This window comes from Dermacentor albipictus, chromosome 8 (assembly GCF_038994185.2).
Source record: "Dermacentor albipictus isolate Rhodes 1998 colony chromosome 8, USDA_Dalb.pri_finalv2, whole genome shotgun sequence".
Taxonomy (NCBI): Eukaryota; Metazoa; Arthropoda; class Arachnida; order Ixodida; family Ixodidae; genus Dermacentor; species Dermacentor albipictus.
The window spans coordinates 91,893,005-91,912,989 of NC_091828.1; the positions used below are offsets into that span (position 1 = coordinate 91,893,005).

The 19,985-nt window shown below is 48.6% G+C and overlaps 1 protein-coding gene across 9 annotated transcripts in view; it reads left to right on the forward strand.

The window, feature by feature from the left end:
• Positions 1 to 19,591, forward strand: part of dimm (basic helix-loop-helix family member dimmed) — a 627,608-nt gene extending 608,017 nt beyond the window's left edge. For 8 of the 9 annotated variants that reach the window (XM_070523699.1, XM_065443608.2, XM_065443609.2 and 5 more), the window contains one exon: positions 347 to 17,349. In XM_070523699.1, coding sequence (XP_070379800.1) covers positions 347 to 589 — 243 coding nt within the window. In that variant the 3' untranslated portion in view covers positions 590 to 17,349. Of the gene's footprint in view, positions 1 to 346; positions 17,350 to 19,335; positions 19,375 to 19,474 lie in introns of those variants that run through there. The other variant, XR_010567290.2, reaches the window with a different exon arrangement.
• The last annotated feature ends 394 nt before the right edge of the window (positions 19,592 to 19,985 follow it).

Sequence of the window (19,985 nt, forward strand, 5' to 3'; positions counted from 1 at the left end):
ATTTTCTTGTTATATAATGTACGGGCTTGTTACAGTGCATATAGATTGGTTAGCTCTAGTTCTTGCCTTGTTTGAAGTCCGTTTCGTTTGCAGACTTAGTGTGTTTGCGTGCTGGTGGTATTTGTGTCTCCGTGTTGTTGATGAAATGGGTAGCCTCAATTTTTTAACTGCGTCTTGGGACAGCTGCCGGTACGTTGTCTATACGCTCGCATTCATAAACAATTGTTGACAGCAACAAACCTCTGGGCCCCAGCGGCCTTCCTCAATGTCAAGTAACCGCGTAGTATCAACAGTGCGATGCACCTCCACAATACCACCGTCTCATTTCTTTTTTTCGTTTACGCAGGCATTACGCGAGGTGATCCCTCACGTGGCCATGGAGCGCAAACTATCCAAGATCGAGACGCTCACGCTGGCCAAGAACTACATCATGGCGCTCACGAACGTCATCTGTGACATACGCGGCGACCCCAAGCCGTACCAGTTCTGCCCAGCCGAGCTTCCGTTGCACGACGACGAAGAGGACGACATCGACGAAGACGACCTCAAGGAGGACGACCTATCGGTCAGCGACGGTGGCGCCCCCTGAGCGCCCTTGCACCGCCGCTGTCGCCACGGCCACCACCACCACCACCAGTCATCGCAACCGAGCCGCCGCCGCCTCCAAGCCAAAAGAAGCCAAGCCAAGCCACGACGTTGAGTCACGCCACCGCTGCTTGCTAAGGGTGTCCGGGACATCGTGAGGGTTGGACTTTGTCGCGACGGCGGCCATACGAAAGTGTCACTCTTGTTCTCCTAGTGGGCAAATCTCGCTATGCATCGTTCACCGCTGCTGTGCGGACCTCTGCAGAGGATGCACTTGACGACGCACCTTAGTTGGGGCGCCATCTGGTTTCGCTGGCGGCAAACTCTGGAAACACTCCTGGTTCGTTGTATTCCGCGCTCCAGATTCACTTGTCGTCTGGTAAGGCTGTGGGGTGGCAGACGACGAAGTCGCTTACTGGGCGCCGCCTATTACGTGCGTGGGCGTGGACTCGTCTCGCAGGCGAAACTCTCGTCTGTTTAACTGCAGAGTCCGTGGCTTAAACCCGCCCAGTAGTAGTCGTGTCTTTGGTCATCGCGCAAGTTAGTGCAGCGTTGGGCACCTTAATAAGCGCGCGATGGTTTCAGTAAGGGAGGCGTCGCTGGGTATCCGGACGTCAAGAAACCTCTCTAGTTATACACCGGTTCTGAAGGAATATTTCGTTTTTGCTTCGAGCCGGACGTTGTGAAGCCGCATGGTGGGAACTTTATACCGCATGGTTGTTAGTGCGCCGAGTACTGTGTTTCGTCAGCCGGTGTTGTGGACTAAGCAGTTAAAAGCCTTTGAGGCTCCTGTCGAAGGGTTCACAAGTGCATCTCTCCTACGCAGCAGTGGTGTTCTGGAACGTGGTCTCAGCAAAGGAACTCGACATTCGATGAGCTCCGAACTCTGGCGTCGCATGTATTTATTATGTTGTGAGATGTTCATACCGTGGAACGCGATGAGCGAAGCTGGGATATTGATTGTTTGTAAGTTTTTTTTTTTTTGCTATCGATGGTTGTTAGGCGCGCAGAGTATTTACGAAGGCCGAAATCGTTTATCTCGTCCAACAGATACATAACGCTTGAATATAGAAGTCGTGTGCTTGTTTTTTTTTTTTCCTTCGTCATAAAACCTTGATTGTGAAATCACAAGGTTGCCATTGTTAACGATAGGCAGTCATGCATGTGAGTGTAGCAGTTTTTTTTTTTCGTAGGCTGATTGATTTCACGATATTTCTTTTCTTTTTTTCGGGAGGCTGCAGCTATTGACGCATCTCATTTTCCGGGCTGATCGTTCCAACTGCTTTCTTCAACGGATGTATCCAGTGACGTAAGCTCGCGTGGAGAATAATGACATGGTCGAATGTATTGAACAAGCAGATATCAAGACAGCGTTCTCTCGCTTGTAAATAGAAATTCGTATTTCTTTTTTTTTTACCTCACGAGATCATACGTTTCGCGGAATTTAGGTCATGTATGCACTCTTGGTCGCTCAAGGTTCATGGTGCCAACATATATGTATTTCTGAAGAGTATGCGTCGGGGACAACCGGAGGTTCCTCTTTTTTATCTTATCACGATCGCCTTTTCTTTTGTTCGCGTTTTTAGTGTGTCGCTTGAATTTTCTTTATTATCGCAAAACCTGCCTGAACAATCAACCAAACGAAGCGTTCGCACAATTTCAGGAGCACGGGTCCAAAAGTAGCCGTAGTGAAAATTATCGCGCCGCACAAAGCGCGTTTGTGCGAATCAAGTTGAAAAAAAAAAGAAACACCATCTGCTTGCCTCGTGTAGCCGTTGCTGCTGTAAAGGAAGTTTCCTGAACAGTTATCTATACCCCGTTGACGATCCCATCCCCATCTCTTCCCAGCTTTTGTCTTCCACCAATACTCAAAACGTGTCTCGTTTGTCTCGACCACTGGCCAGTTGACAACCATCAGGTTCAAAACCCTATTGATTTTGGAAGGTGGACAATACTTGTGTCTCCCCGGCTGGGTCACGCCTTCGCATTTCGTTACAACGTAAAAAGTCGTTTCCAGATTATTGTAACCTTTCTTTATTTTTGCAGCAGATGCGTCATGAGTGGCCTTGTTGCAAATATTTGTTCCTGCATGTTTTTTTCTCTATTCCGTCAGCCAGCTCGGGCATAAAAAAAAGAAGTCAAGGCACTGCTCTTAATCTCATCGTACAAATTTTCTTTCCCGATTTCTAGCTCGCCGATGTCGATAAGCTGAAAGATCGTAGTGCCAGAGTAAATTTCTTCTTTTTTTTTTAATCTTAGGCTCTAGGAGCTGCCATAAGCAGGCATCGTCATCGACCCAGCCTATATCGGACGACGTCGCTTCTTCAGTTTCGAGTCGATGTGTTCGATCGCGCGTCGATGTGATCGATTGCGCGTCGATGCGCGACGATCATGTCGATGAGGCCGTACGGCTCGGCCCACCCTCCACAACTGTCGCGTTTATTTTTGGCTCCACGTCGGCAAGAGTTCGTGACTGCTTTCGATAGTACACGACAGAGGGGAAGATGTTATTTTTCTACTTGATAAGAAAAAAAAAAGCCCTGTACAGTTTCCTTTTTTTGCTGTTGTCGTCGTTGCGTACAAGAACATTCTCCGAGCGAGGGGAGAATGTTGTTGCAGTAATCAGCGCTAGCATGCGCACGCTTGAGTGTCTGGGACAAGTGTCGTGCACATTCTTTTTTTTTATCTATTTCTTCATCATCCTCACTTTCGTTCGCCACGTTTCCGGACTGCGAAAGGTTTTTAAAGCGACAATTGCTTCGCGTCCGATATTGTTTTGCCTTAGGGGACTCAGTGTTTCCTTTATTTTTTTTTCCTTGCTCTAGTTTCACTTTTCGGAAGTTTGCTGTGAAACCCATCGGTGGCGCCCTCTTCGAAGAGTGTCGTACGGCATTCGCTGGGGTGTTTCCAGAGGCCGACAGAAACAGTCGAAAGCATGCAGTGCGGATGTCTCCATTTTCCTTACGTGACGACGCCACGCCCAGTTTGCTTTGTTCGAGAATGTCCAGGCCAAATGGTATCGGAAAAAGGTGCGAGAAGATGGGGCCGTTCCCTTGACAACGGTTCTAAGTTATTGCTTTTTCATTTTTCTTTTTATTGACATATACTCACTGCTTCGTCACTAGATTTCGAAGGGCACCTTGCCGAACGTCGATGACTATCGATGGTATCCTTTATTGTCATGCAGCCGGTCGTTGGTGGACATTGTTTGTTTGTTGTGTGCGGTGATGATTCTGGGAACACAAAACGTTTAGAGCTTTTTATTTTATTTACGGGGTGCCTGAGGTGATGCGAGATGATGATGAGGACGTTGTTTCCGGTGCCAACGCGTGTTTGAGAGATTGTCGCGTTGTTTGGGAAGGAGAAGTTGAGTGAATGTATACAGTTACGTTAACTAAGAGTGAGCCCAAGAGAGTATTGGAACAGTCTCTTAGATGGCACTGACATAAGACCAGCTGCTGCGGAGCAGACGACTGATGATCCTTAACGAGAGACTGTTTTGTTAGTTGAAGAAATGCGTCAGATTTCCCACAGACTATAACGTGACGGCTCGTTTCTCTTGCCGCCGTGTTCTTGGTCTTGACAGATGACGTAGGCCTACGCGCTCCGTAGCAGACGGCACACACTTCTTTAGCAACCGCGATCCAGCTGTTCCAGAAGTGTGTGCCTATGACCGCAGACGAACGCCGTCTTGTAGTCCTACTGGCGTGCAGACGTATAGCCCTCGACCTTCCCGCTTGACCTCGGCTGGCTTTGGCAAGTTGTGCTGACGTCACGATTCTGAGGCATCCGCACTGCGCGCTTTGGTGCTGACGCCGCTGTTCTCTACGCACAGAGTGCAGCGTGCATGGCTCACCGATTTGCCACCACCGCCGAAACGTCTTTGCAGTGGCGTCCTGCCGACGTCATCGTTCGCTTTCGGCAATCAAATCTCTGTCGTCTGCGAGGGAACCGTATTTTATTGTACCGCGGGGCTGACTGACAATCGACGCCACTAGGGGGAGCCGCTCACGTACGCGCATGCGCACGCTTCTCGGGAAGTTACGTCAGCGAAAGGACTGTGCATAGTTAGTTCCTGTGGTCTCTCAAGCATTTTTGCTCTTGTTTCAGTTGTTATCTCTTTTTCTTTTTCTCTCAGTCTTTGTTTCGCCGCGCATTCAGCGTGGTGTGCTCGTGTCGTCTCAGGTTGCGTCGCTCTGTGGTAACGTGAGTGTTGTGTATTACTCGATTGTGTGAAAGCTGTGACTATGCAAGTTTAGCTTTGCTGCTCCGCCCCCTCTCCCGCGCCCCCTTGCCTCCTTCTCCCTCCCCCTTCCACTCCGACGCTTCCAGTCAGTCGTCCATACTCTCGCTTATGCAGGCGTCCAAGGGCCCTAACCTCCAGTATTTAGTCGTCGCCGTGTTGTGTACCGGTTTAAACCTTGGCCCTGGCAAATACCGCACTGTCGTAAAATGTAGGTGTTCTTTCCGAGCGGCGCGCCTAGATCCCTCCTAGCAGCGACGGATTCGGACATGGCACAAGTTCGCTAACGCTCCTCGTCTGAACATAGCGGGCTTATTGCATGCGATGTTCAAGCATGTGCTACCTCGTTCCAAGATGCGGGGTTAAAAAAAGAAAGTTCTAAGGCACACACACACACCGTAGACGTTCTGTTTGACTGCCGCGCGTAGTTGCGTACTCGCTGGCCATCGCGAAGTAAGAGAGCACAGCCGCCTCTCTGGTGAACTTTTTTCATGAAGTCGGGTCGAATGCAACTGCCACGGCAAGACCTCCAACTGCATGCTGCGAGAATTCGCTCGTGTGGAGAAGAACTTGCCACAACTCTGCGGCGTCTCTTCACGGTGCCCCGAGCGAAACCTACTGGAGAGCTCAGATGATCCTCAGGGGACAAGGCGTCGTTGTTACCTCCGTATTCTGGAACGTTCCTCCACTCCGAAGTGCACCTCGGCTCGGGAAATCGGATTGCAGCGTCACCCTTCGAGGGCAGTGGTCACTACGCTTAATTGACGCTCCACGGCAATTATTGTGAAGACTAGTTTCTTGTGAAGTTGAGGGGCTGCTGCTGTGCTAAACTCGGGGCAGCGGAGCGAGAGCTTCCGAATTGAAGAACGCTTGAGAACATGGGGGTGTAAGCCTTCACTCAAACCTGTTCGCTCTCTGCCCGAGCAGTGACGCTCTCGGCCCTCAGGCAGCATTTCTTTATCGATCATTGATAAATGAAGAGTATGAACACTGTAAGCAGGCAAAGACACCGGCCTGCCGTAACAAACTCGGTGGTAAGGTATAGTTGGAATTGTTTGTAGCCGCCGGGCAGCCGCACTTCGGCAGAGGAGAGTGTAGAGTGAAGTGTGGTGCATAATTCGAAAGGAGTCAGCCTTGCTACCCTGCGGAGAGGAGAGGGGAGTGACCTCTGCGTGAAAGAGGTGACCAAGGCGTGCTAGACAAAGCACACGACCGTTCAAACCATGTCTCGTGCCGTCGCTGCTGCGCTTCAAACATCGATAAGCTACTCGCCCTAAAGACACGTGCTCGTTCCCATTATCCGTACAAAACCCTCTTCCGAGACGAGATGTCCTCCGACCTCCTCTGACGTCAATTTCATTCTTATATCGGCCCCTACGCATAGGAAAAGAAAAGAGTACCTGCTGACCTTCGTATGTTGTGTCCGTCGTCCGTACGGTATAGTTGACGCATGCGCACTGGCGACGTCTGGTCGAGTCGCATGCCGGTAGTCTTGCTCCACGTCCACGCCCTTCGCCGTTGCCCGTAGTTGTAGCCGTGGTGCATACTGTTTTTTTTTTCTTACGATTCCGTTCTGTCCATCGCATTCCGTCATTCTTCCCGTGACCTGGCGCGAGACAAATCCCTCTCCGTATTGCCGTCTCGTGGAAGGATGTTTCCTGGCGCCATCTGGCGCTCACGCTGGTGTCCCGCTAAACCCCGTGAAAGATGTTTAAAAAGACGAAGTAGATGTGCAGTGCACCTCGTAAGCCTCGTACTCTGATAACCTCTGTAGCCACAGTACCTATCACGTGATCTCCCACGCATTCTTACAAAGCAAGCTGTTATCAAAGTTCCGATCTGTTATTTACTTTATTTTTTCTTCGTTTCAGCCGCATAATCTAGCTCCTCTGGCTAGACGTTCAACATCCGTATGGATGCCCGCGTAGCTTCCTTTACTACTTCCAGAACTCGGTGATAGTGTCAGTCTTGTGAATGAGGGCACAGGCGCAGTTTCTGTTTTCTTGTTTTTCTGCTCAATACATTCCATCTATTGATAGTCTTCGCGGACGCGCCTTCCTTTTTTTGGGGACGCTTTGTTTTGGAAGAAGCTGGACGCAAAGTAGTCGTAGCGGAGCTCCTGACGGAAAGATGCGACAACGGCAGTGAGGTTTTTGCTTAGTATCGAATCGCGAAGCTCGTAGGTGTCAGCTGTAGCGGTGAGGTATCCACGTTTTCAGAAACAAAGGGCCGTTCAAAGATGAGAATCGATGAAGAGGAAGTCTCGGTCTTCAAGCCAGCTCGGTGTCAGCCAACCTTGCATGAGCGTTGATCGATTGATAGATTGATATCGAAATGACAGGAATCTTTGGTGCCGGCTTTTTCATCGACATTTTATGGTCAGATGACGTGCGATGTTCAAAGATAGAACATTAGCGTTACAGCTAAGTGCAAAATCGTTCAGCGCGAGTGTATGGTGAAACCAACGGACACTAAGAAAGCAGGCTTCTCATATTGGACCAACAGCTCTCTGGAAAAGGTTTACGATTGTTCACGAGCAACTCAACGATGGTTCTCGAACAACTGTTGAGCGCTAGAAATATTTTATTTTATTTATTTGACGACGTTGGAGATGTTTGAATGGCTTTTTATTTCGTGGGTCTTTTTCCACGTTTGGTTGTCACGTGACAGTACAAGAAAATGGCGTGATAAATTAAACTGAGAAAGTGGGAATTCCACTGGACTCATTTACGAGACGTAGGCTTTGAATTAGCAATTGTTAGTGTGCCGATAATCAAAAAGGGTAGTAAAGAGAAAAAAATAGTTATCTTTGCTTTGGCCGGTCTTCTAACGCAACGCTTACTATAATCACAGTTAGAAAGAGAGTTTCATTCGTTCTTAAGCCAGAGTTTACGTAGCTACCATTTTGGCCCATGGGCGACCAGTCTAGAAATTGGCTCGTGCAATTTTTTTTTTTAGATTCTAGGTAGTACACCAATTGTTAAATTCCTGTAGACACTAATACAAGGGCTTAGCATCATATGTGACATTTCTTTATAATACTTTTTTCATAAATATTATCTTCAACTACCAACCGGTCGTGCTAGAGAAATTCTGGTGGAAAATATGCCAGCGACTCCTCTGTATTCTTACGTTAACTATTGATAAAGAAATATAACGGAGGCAATGAGAAATATCACGAAGTGTTTTTTTTTTCAGGACAGGTCACGTTTTTCATGTTTTATTTCATTGTCCTGAAGCTCTAATCTCAGGTGTTCGTTGCAGGTAACGCGCCATTACTATGGGTTCACAGATTTGCCAGCTACTGTCAAAGCTTCCTTGCCCCGTATTGTTTGTTCTCCGCGAATCGGGCAGGGACGTCCTATTGTTACTTTCAATCTGGCGTTCACCTCTGTTCCTGACACGCAGGGAAACCGCAGCTGTAGCGCACGTTTAAACAAGCGTTACACAAAAGAGAATTACTTCGCGTGAGCGTCACCGACAGCGAAAAAGACAAGGGAGGCCCAAGACAAGGCACGATAAATCAACGAAGCCTAGCCGCGTATTTCTCGACGCGCAAGCGGGAACCTCCTCCAAACTTGCACACCAGTCCAGGTGCATTCGTGGAGACTACCGCGCACTTTAACTGTTTCTGATTTCTCCAAGTTCGTTTGTAGGAGAGGGATGTAGGATGTAGGATACCTCGTGTTATGGTCAAGAATGACACTGTGCCGGCCGAATAGAAAGTCCCTTAGAAGCCACCGCTTGTTTCACACAAGGCGCATCGTGTACAAATGACCAAAACAAAAGGAAAATGCCTTCGACAGTCGTGCGGAACTTTTTTTTTTTGCGTGGTCTCTGCAAACTGGAATCTAGGTTACGTAGTATATAGCGGTAGTACCAGGCCGTCTTACATAGCGGCTGCGAAGCTGTGTTTTGTCTGGACTTTTGATTTTGACGCAGCGCAGCGTACGCTTGTCAGACGAGTTGTCCACTGCGACTGCGAGCTTTGAAGTGAGACGGCACCTAGTGGTCGGGCGACGTAGCAAGACCAGTGGGATCCTCACGACGACCTGGTCCAGTACAACCGTCAAAGAGTTCGAACGTCAATCGCAGACAAACGCAGCCCCAAGATGGCTGGCTCGACGCACCGTGTGATGTGCCACCCTGGCGTGAATCGAGTTCGGGGCCCGCTGAAAGGCTCGGGTGACGCGGCAAGATTTGAAAGGACCAAGCTCTGCAGGGATTCTAGCTTTTAGTAAACATGTTTCCTTTTTTTTTATTGGTGCCAGTTGTCTTCGAGAAGGGTACACAGATGAACACGAGAGGAACTAAACATGGTGCCGTAGGAAGGGGTCCGATTTCATGACGATTAATCATGAGACTAATCACTGTCTGTCAGCTTTGACGTCTGTCAATTACTTCGGCCAGTTGTGAAGCGGCTTCTTCGACCAACGTGTGGGCGTGCCCGCTTTGCTTGACAACCAAGCCAATCAACGCAGTCAATTCAGCCCAGAGTCTAATGTATACGTCACCTCTGCCGTTCACCTCGTTGACAATTCCTTCCTGAACCTCACTCAGATCGTGTTCTATACGTCGGTGTGCACTGATTATATCCACGTAGAATCTCTGTTTCCTCGTTGGGGACAGTGGGTTCTGGCGGCGAACTTCCAGCAGGTGTCGTTGTGCTGTACGCTAACTCTGCCCGTATTTGTTCCCGTTTCTTCGAGTACTTGCCCTTGGCAGTCAGCATATCACGTCAGACGAGCAACAGTCTAAAAAAAACATTCTGTAAATGCCGCCTTCGTGGGACCCACTAGCCGTATTTTTTCCTGAATTCTACTCATGTCGGTGTTTCGGCGGTCGTAGCTGTAGCGTGTTCCCTCCCTCGCAGTCAGCGACGCATTGTAGCGAGCGCATTGAACGACGAATCTTTCGGAGCGCAGCGCCGTCTTGCGACCGCATCCTGTCGCAACGCCAACGTAAGCAAGACGAGTTGCTCTTTTACCTAAATGTTTCCGACGGCCAACAAACAGCCTTCAACTGAAAATTTGGCGATGCACGTACGTCGTTTTTTGAGAAAGTTCCGTTAAGGCAGTTTCGAAATTTCTTTGAATCAGATACATGTCTCAATAAGTGAGCTCCACTCTGCTACGAGACAATATAGCCAGCACTTTACTCTCACGGTGCAGCATTGGCTCAAGGAGCCTGTTTTTTTTTTTTCGTTAAACTACCTGAAGCTCACTTATAGATCTGTGGAAAAAAAGTCTTCCAAAATCTGGAAATTTTTGGGAATCTCTATACAAGCATCTAACAAAAATAAGTGTTATCGTGGACGAATGAAAACAAAAAAAAATGGAGAAATTCTTATTAGGGCTATAAAACAGGGAACTTCTTTTCTCGAACAGAAGAGGTGTTAGCATGCTTGACTTGGAGAACTTCGAAAACTTTCACTCCACTCATTGCAGCGACTGTCAAATTGGGCCCTTGGATGAAGTACCCATCGACAAAATTCTTACATTTATTGTGTCCATGTTTAAATTTTCGTGCTCCTTTTTTTTTAGGTGGTCCACGATGGCACAAAATGAGCCTGAACCTGATTCTCGAAAACAAAACTTCGCATTTGCAGAACGCTTCGCGCTTGTCCGACATGTCGAAACTGGTACCATCGTCTGATTGGTACAGTTGCCATCGAGCAAAGGAAATTGTCATAGGACTAGCTATTGCGAATTTGGTGGACAACTCGACGTGCCGAAATATTTTCAACAAATTGGCTCTGCAAAAATCCCCCAAGGCGGAGGAAGGCTCACGAAAAGAAAATTGGTGCGCAATTCGAGTTCCAACTTTCGGTTTCGACAATCTAACTCCACCTATTGTATTTGCGTTGAACTCACCTAATCGAAACGCTCCGAGAACATGTCAGAGAAACGGTTTTACACTCGCGACTGGGGGATACTGAGATTTCCAACAAACATGGTGTTATCTTCGCTTTATAAGGTCAAGCCTGAGCGTGGTGGCTAGAACAGCTTTTATCTTGATACGATGCGAATGGAAAATATCGTGCTGTGACCTTTCCGGCCGTTTCAGTTTCTACTGATGTTCTTCACACGTCTGAGTTAGACCTTTGTTCCGACCCGGATGGACCGAACACTCCTACATTCTGGCAATTTCTCGATCAAGCACTTTGAAAACAGTACATGAAGCATTTTTTTTTTTACCGCCTTGTAAGCTAATTGCTCAGAGCGTGTGTCTTGATTCCTAGCTGCTTGAATCAATTTTGTCAGGCAAGTCGGCGCTAAAGCTAAAAAAGGAGTGGAGATACTTTGACTTTAGAAGAAAAAAAAAAGCGTATATCAATGATCTGTGAAGTAGCGTGCACTGTGTCCCGTATACGTGAAATATCCGGTAATCGATAGAGAGAGAAAGAGAGAGAGAGAGGGAGAATTGCCGCTTGCCCTTGTAAGTCAGCAAGCCAGCGCAAGAAATCAGTGTTGTCAGGAACAAAGCGACGGTCATGTAGTCGACGTCCGCCGCGATAACTGTTGTCGCCCGCCTCTGTCCCTCCGAGTGACGTCACGACGGGTATACGGTGACGTCATTTCCGACGTGTAGCCTCCTCGTCCTCATCTTCCTCCTCAACGGTGCCCGTGTTTGCGCTTCCCACATTTTTCGGCGTGGGGAAGCGATTGTGACGCAGTCGTTCGCACTCGACCGAAGTCGCAAGGTCGAGTCGCCGTGCTCGTCTAAAAGCCGGGAGGCTTGTGCCAGTTGCTTGTTGTGTAAATGCGTTCGAAGCGATTCGCGTCCCGTCTGAACGCCTCGTTGTCGTCGCAGTCACGTCGCTGCTTCGGCCTTTCGCCGAACGTTGGCGACGCCGAAGTTTGCGGCGCCCGGGTCAGTGTGCCGCTGTAACAGTCGCCGTGTGAATCGCTGGGCTCGGTTCAGACGCAGCTTTCGCTTGTCTCGTGATTGGTCGGTTGAACGGCGCAGCGCAGACGCTGTGCAGAGTTTCAAGGGAGAAAGTTTTTCTGGGAAGCAGCCTTCTTTTTCACTTCGCGCACACTGAAATGTTTTGCGTTTTTGCGTTAGCGCTTGCGTAAGCACTGTAGCGTGAGAAATCTCAATCTGGAAATTCGTAGCCAAGCGCTTTCCTTGTTATACGTTAGCGCATACGTTGTTTTCGCGGGACTTTTCGTGTCAAAGTGACAGTGGCTGTCGTTACGCTGGCGAGTTCTTGAAGTGAAAACTTGCAGTGCATGTATTTTTGTCTGTTGTGCATCAGACAGAGTATGTGAATCATCAGTTGCTACGGAAGCGTGCTGAAATAGCGTTCAACCCTACGTTGAGCGCCACTTTTGAGAGGCTGACGATGCCGTCATCAAACCTGTGCCGTAAATTATGTGCCTGTGTTTCTTGCTTGACACGTATTCTGTGGGCGCATGGGCGAAAGACAGATCAACTTTGTGAATCTCGGCACGACGTCCTCGAGCCGTCTTGGCGTGTAACGTACTTGGGTTGCTATCCCCGACAGTGCTATTCCGCTACGACGTTGAATTGAACCATCGTGTTTGCCCCTTGATTTACTAATGGGACCTCCAACGTATTGTTTGAGTGCCGCAGAAAGCATACAGCTGTTCTAAAACAGAGCGGATTTAAGACGTGTACAAGACGTGTCATGATGACGTCGCGCGCGAGTATGCTGCAGCCTGCGGCAGCGCTTTGTAAAAATTTTGGCGAAGCAGTCACCTTTCGACAGTTTGGCGTCATTGGGAACTTGTGTGCTTCTGTCCATCGTCAACCGGCGGTAATGTACTATACGCGCGCACAGCCAACTTCTGTGCTAAGTTTTGTTTTATTACATGCTGTCTTCTTTGGAGGAAACCGATCACGAACCTCTCTCTCACAAGCAACAGTGTTTGTCGCACGCCCACACCCCGATCAACGAGCGTTAGATGCGTCCGAAACAGAGCCACTGCCGTTTCTGCCGCGAACTGTGAATGTGATTGCCCAGATGTTGTTACGCCGATTCTCTTGTACGCGAGTGTACGTGTTCATATGCATTTCTCAGAGTCACGGATGCTTACTGCAGGCGCGGTGTCCCAAAAGTGTTCGACGCGACGGACTGCCGGTCTGTGTTCCAGTTTCACAACGATCGTTTTCAGGCTAGGGCTGGGCAGCGAACTGGCAAGCACGCTTTTACGTGTACGACGGAAAGTCGCCTCAGATGATAACCACTTCCATTCTGCGTTCTCGCGGTTCGTAGAGAGTTTTAGGTGACGGAGAACCTGAGCAACAGGCCTCACGTTTCCTCTGTACAGTGCCGCCCCTTCAAGTGCTTTGCGCATGCGCAAGGTCTCCGAGAACCACAGCGCAAACTGTTCCGTAACTGGGTTAACACTCATCTATCTTCCGCTCTCTTTCTTCAAGCTATTTGTGTGACGCCGCAGGCAATTCACATTGTGTAGACCGCTGCTTGAAAAACTTCACAGGGAGTTTTAGCTTAGCGCAACTGTAGGGTGTCGTTACGTGAGCCGTTTATTGCACGCCCTGTTTCCTAGCGATGAAAATCTGGACACGTGGCCTCCATTCTTTAGTCGGCCATGAAGTCTACGCGGCGGAGTATCGTGAGATAATTGCGCTTTCCAAAATTGTCTTATACGTAATCTTCCTGGATGCGATACAAGTGGGATTCCAGGATAGGCAAATAACGCTACTTGAGCTTCCCCCTGGGGCCGCATACCGAAGACGAGGCTACTTGCCTCACCTTGCCTGGGCAACCATATTTACGTGCTGCCGCATAACCGGGGAGTAAATGTGCTCCCAAACTTGCGTTTCTCTAAACCTTCCTAATAAGCACCCGTTAGCACAATGTCGGCCTTATTCTATGCCTTAAGACGTGCCGGACATAGGCTATCTCGTATGTATATGCCGAAGTATATATACTGTGCGCGGAGCTCGTAGAACGAAGCTGGCAGTGCGATAGGAACGCCGTTACGTTGGAAAGATTTAGTGAACCGCAAATAAGCTCCCGCTCACATCAAGACCTTGCATCAGCGCCGACTAGGAATCAAATACGGCCAGGCCTGAAACGTTAAAAACAGCCTCGGCCCTATCCACTTCCTACTTCCAAGTAATGTAACGTTGCGAGATATCGGCAGGGCACTAAAGAGAGAGAACGAAGGAAAACAAGGGTAGGAAAGGCAGGGAAGTCAACCAGAACAGCATCCGGTTTGCTACCCTACACTGGGGGTGGCGGAAAGGGGAATAGAAAGAGGAAGAAAGGGAGGGCACTAAAGGTCCCCTACATTCCGGCGTTCCGAACGCACTACCGAACACTCATCCTACCGGCTACGCGCACTGTATAGAGACAGTACGGGCAATTCTTTCGAGTCGATACCCCGAAGTCGAAGCAGCACGGCCGGCTGCGCGGGAAGCTTGCATTGTTGTGCGGCACTGCTGTAGAACGCGCCAGCTGTCACCCTGGAGGTCGCCTACCGCTTCGGAAAAAACACATTGTTCCCGCGCGCAAGGACTCGAGAAAGGCTGACTCGAACGAGCAACGCATCGCTTCGGCTGTGTAGAGCGACGCTAGCTTCTTTTCGCTGGGTTCCTGTCGTGCTACTGGGCTTTCTTTCTTATCCTGACCTCTTACATAGGACGTCGGCTCACTCGAAATGCGACAAGAGTCCGTTCACTCTTGAAGCTTCCGTACATTTTCTTTTATTCTTCATTTGTCGTTTCAAAGTTTGAAAAAAAATTATGCATGTCGTGACATTCCCTTGCCAGAGAAGCTTGCTTGCTTTCTTTTATCATTAACGGTTATTGCCAACTCGGCTGTCTTTCTAATTTTAGCGTGTTCTTCCTTTCTTAATTTCTTTCTTGGGCGTGTCGCCCTTGTGGTTTCGGACGAAAGCGATTGTCACGAGTGTTAACTTTCTTCATTTTCAGTTCCGTAACTATTCCAAGCGGCCTCTTAGCGAAACCGGAGTTATTTCTTTTCAACTCGTTTTCATTTTTTTCTTTCTAGAAGTTCGGCGTGTTTATCGAAATAGGTTCGGCGTCCAAGACGCCTTACGTCGTCATCTTACGTCGCCAGAGGGAGACACTTGCTTCGGGCAGGGTTTCATTTACCCGCCCTTTATTTGTTCCGACGGAGAGAAGCGGCAGTCTTTTCCAGTGGAGTGGAGAAATTGAAGGTCACAGAGTAATGACAGTCGAGTCCGTTCACTTATCCCAGGGCGATTAAATGCCGCTTTATGAAGCGGACGTTAATCTTTAATCGTTGGTTTTCTTACGTGGTCCTCCTGCCTGGAAGACGACACGCACAAAAAAAAAGAGTGTCGGACGAGGATTGGGACCGCAAGTTCTAAAGGAAGGACAAATGCCACGCGTCGTTGCACTGTATCACCTCCCCCACATGTGTTTTCTCTCTCTCTCTCACTTTCATAGCAATGCCCCTAGACCTACGTTCCGCTGTGGGGTCACTGTTCCGTGTCATTACTCGCCCCCTTTCAGAGGACTTTTGATGTGCCAAAACGCGTCTGACTGGCTTAGCCGAGCAGATGCGGCCTGACGTGATACTGAGGTTATTTGTCTACGTCCCTTAGTTTTTATGCCCGTGGTGGCGGCAGTGTTCTCTCACTTAGATGTCCCGCGAAACCTGGCTTCCATTGTGGCGCGACATTTGAACGACTCGTCGGGCTTACGGTAGAACGCGTTCTTTCGTCGCTACCTTCTCCAGTTTACACTATTCGGCGTGACTCCGACTTCTACGTTTAGCTTTCTTTCTATTTGCTAGAAAGAGGCGTTTTACCCTCTGCCGTTCGAGTTTCATTCGGCCGTGATAGAGTCCAATGGGCGTAAGCTATTTGACTCATACAGCGGAGCGTCTCAAAGGTAACACCCAGTCGAATTGCAACTCCTGCAGCTGTTCATTTGTCTGGTTTGCCTGGTTAATCTCGCACCTTCCACTGCCAGAAAGCTTGCACCCCCCCCCCTCCCCAATCCCGTCGTTTTTCTTGCTGATTTATTTGAGCGATCACTTTTCGGATGATGAAAAACTTTATTTATCCCTCTTTAAAGGGAAGGGGGCAATGGAATAGAGGGTGGGGGGGAGGAACTACTTGAAGTAGGCCTCCTTTATCCTCTCAGCCCACTCCACGATGGCCTACTGAAGATCGTGCCTGGAGCTGCGCAAGGCAGCCTCCCACTGCTCCTCACTAGATGTTACTTGCTTGAGGAAAGGGGGAAGGGGGTGCTTAGGGCACCCCCTCATGATGTGGTTTAAGTCTGCTTTGGGAGAGACACAGAATTTACAAGAGGGCGAAAGGTAAACGGGTGTTCTTGCGAAGCGCTTGCAGAAGAGACGCGAGGAAACGCAGCAACATCGCCAAACCTCGTAAAACAGAGTCCGCGATTTCGCAAGGTGACTTAGCAAAGAAGAGCCACGTAAGACGCGAACACGTTCCACTCGGCGTCCTCACCCGAACCGCCTCCGAGAATAGATTCTCCCCTTCGTTCGGCGACAATCGAACAACTTCTTTCGCGGACCCTTTCCCCGAACCTCGCTCTGCCAGCCGCTGTGAACATCAGTGCTCGAACATCTATGGTCTATTGTGCGCTCCTGGGGCCATTGTTACACGCAGGTTCCAGCCCCGCGTTAGACAGCGGGCAAGCGGAAGAGAAACGCATAACCGCGGCTCGGCCTCTGTGACGGATGAGAATCCGCTGCGCAGTGCGCCTTGAGGGGAGAGCGAGTTAGGTTGCGAAAGACGGGCTCGTCCAAACCCAGCTCCCGCAAGTTTAGAAATAACGTGAGAGGGAAGCACTCAATGCCGCCTTCGTTATCTGCGACGCCACAGACTAACTAAAACGTTCTGGCACTGCTTCGTATAATAGGCGCCAGAAGACCGATCGCTTCGACTGACGATGGTTCTGTAGAAAAACTTCAAGTACTCCACCTGGCGGTTCCCTCAGAGATGTTTATTTGAACAGTCCGTTGAAATGAAATTACGGACGCATTGTGCTGTGAAGTCTTAAGATTTTCTATATGCAGACTTCCCGTGGACTAACGACATTATAATATTTTTGTCGCTTAGTAGAATTGCCACGAACGACCCGCTCCGAATTCCGGGGTACACAGTAGACCGATGGAAAGCAGGCGTGGTAATGCTGCTCATCTCTGTGGACGGTACACAGCAGTTACCAAGCCCATAACAAAGCAGTGCGGTCAGCGGGAGGTCTACAGAACGTCTACAGAACGTCTTCAGAATATACGGCCTTATCTTTATGAAGGTTAGAGTGCTCGAAACAGCGTTGACAAGTTAGCGTTTCGATTACCCACTCTCGTGCATATTGACGAATCATGCATGTCTCAGTGCAGTGTCTGCCATGCAGATGGCAACTGGATGACGGCCGTAGCGGCTACCGCTACGGCCGTCATCCGATTGCCATCTGCCATTGCTTACGTTTTAACTCCGTTCTAAAAAAACACGGTATTTTTTATTGTATTTCCGATTTTGTCTGAATGAAATTGTGGGGCATGAACTCGTTCTCTCAAGTTATGAAAGTAAGTTTAGGCAGTCTAGATACCCTTCCGAACTTCTAGCAGACTTCATCGACTTCCTACAGACGTACTGTTGACAATATATTTCACATATCTGTTTCATCCTGTTTATATATGATCCGTGCGCCTTAAACGATCTGTTCCTTGACATTCCAGTTTGTAAACAACAGTCGACATCAGCAACCCTGTCATACCGGTCGACATTATTAGCCGTGACATAGGTTCACGTACTTCTTACAGAGTTGATAGACGTCATAGCAGCTAGCCTGTATGAATAAGGTTTCGTAAGGGAACAAGGCTTACTTTAAACCTAGTTTGCGATCGATTTCGTCAGATGGCGTTGCCTTCGCTGCCCAGTCCTTCGACTTTGCTCGTATCTCTCTGAATCGAGAGGCGTCTTGAATTTCTCGCATAACAGATATGTCCGCTGTGTTAGCGTTCTCGATTCCTTTGGCCTTACGTGAGAGATGTATGTACGATATGAATCGTTGCTTAGTTGGTAGGTTTTTTTTTTTTTTCATGCGAGTGTGGCTTCATGCGCGAAGTGTGCATGTGTGAGCTTTCATGTTGTTGTTGCTGTTGTTGTTGCCGCTGCTGCTATTCGTTCGTTTATGTTGTCTGTTTGCTTGTTTGTTTTATCTTTTATAAACATATGCATTTTTTTTACTGCGCGTTCGCGTGAGAAATGAACACATGTCACCTTCCCACGTCCCCCAAACCCCGACTCTTTTTTTTTATCCGCTTCACACAAAGAGAACGAAAGTATAGAAAGACGACGATAAAAGATTGAAGAAAAAAAAAACACGAAAAAAAACGACAAAACACTTGAAACGACTAGAAACACACGAGACAACATTTCTTGATATGACGCAACCGCAGAGAGTAATATATATATTTTCTATGGGTCTGTCCCATTTGTTGACATATATTTCTATAGTGGTGAGACGGCGTTCCTTCCACATCGTACCGGTATAGTGTATATTATATATAATTATATATATATATATACATATATCTACACATGGGTATATATATATATATACAACTACCTATATACAGAATGCCGTATATGGACATGCAGAAAAGACGTGTTGTTCCAGTTTCTTGGAAGATATTTGCTGTTGTCAAATAAAAATGTTTCGAAGCTCCTTGTGTCCTCTGACAATCGCGGTCGGAGTTCTCGCGCGATCACCATCGAGAATCTCGTCACTCTCGCGAGATTTCGCGTGACTGGGCACTGGACGCCTCGGCGTACACGGTAGACAACAGTGTCGGCTGGCACCGTGCCAAGCTCGCAATCTTCTCACGCTGCCATGAATGCTGCGGGCCGTGTATTTCGACGTGTTTGTTGCCGAGTCACGCGAAATCTCGCGAACGCGGCGGTATCCCCGAAATTGATCGTGCGAGACTACTGCCTAACGGCGTGCGGACACAATTCTGCACGCCTCGATCATCTTAGCACTCTATAAAAAGATGTTTTTATGCGAAGCATACTAGCCGCACAACCACGCTCTTCCTTACTGCGCCGCGCGCGGCCGCGTAGCTACCATTGAGGTTATGAGCCATTGTTCATTGCTGCGCGTCTCATATGTGGATCTATTCTCTTTTAAGTTTGCTATGTTTGTTATTAAGTTGCTTCTATTATGCGAAGCATACTAGCCGCACAACCACGCTCTTCCTTGCTGCGCCGCGCGCGGCCGCTTAGCTACCATATGACGTCATAACAGCTGCAAAAGCGGAGGCTCAACTCTTGCGCTCGCTTGCGGCCGCGTAGCTACATAGCATGGTCTCAGCTCGTGCGCTCGCCTGCATGAGTTGTTTCTTCGTCTGGCCGAACCAAATATAGCCAAGCAACAGCAGTTCACGAGGCTAAACAGTGGTTCAACAACTAAAATAAAGGCTAGTATGCTTCGCATCCTGGGCTTAACCTTAGCTAAGCCACAGCCATCTTTTTTTTTTTTAGCCAGCAAGCGACAAGCACTGCTCGACACTACCTCAAATGGTGAGCAGTATGGCAGATTACCTCGCTTTTTTTTATTTGTTCGACCCCCGTCCTTTTAAAGCGTGCGCATTCACTCATCATAATCAATCACATCTTCTAGGCGATGCACACAAGTAGACTCCGACACAAAGCACAGGCACAAGAAAACGCCAACTCAAAATTCCCACTGGCATTTATTGAAATGCGAGACGCATGAATGATGGATTGTGCATGACGTCACAAGCTCCACTTACAACGACGTGTCGCAGCTCTAACAAGAAAAAAAGAAAGAAGATTAGGGCTTTTCGATTTCTAAGCCAAAGTATGCGATCGCAGAAGCTGAGGCTGATGAGCGTTGCAGAAATAGTAAAAGAAACAAAAAATTAAATTCTCGGATTTTACGTGGCCCAATCACGATCTCGTTGTGACGCAAGCCGTTGGGGGGGGGTGGGGGGGAGGGGGACTCCGGATTTATTTTCACCACCTGGAGAGAGCCACCGCGGCCCACATCCTTTGGGACTGTAGTATAAATCCGCGAGAAGCCAGCGAGAAGACTGCGATCCCGCCGCATGCAGCTAGAGGCTGCAACGAGGAGCTATGACCAAGAGACACAACTCAAGGCCGTCCAGCAG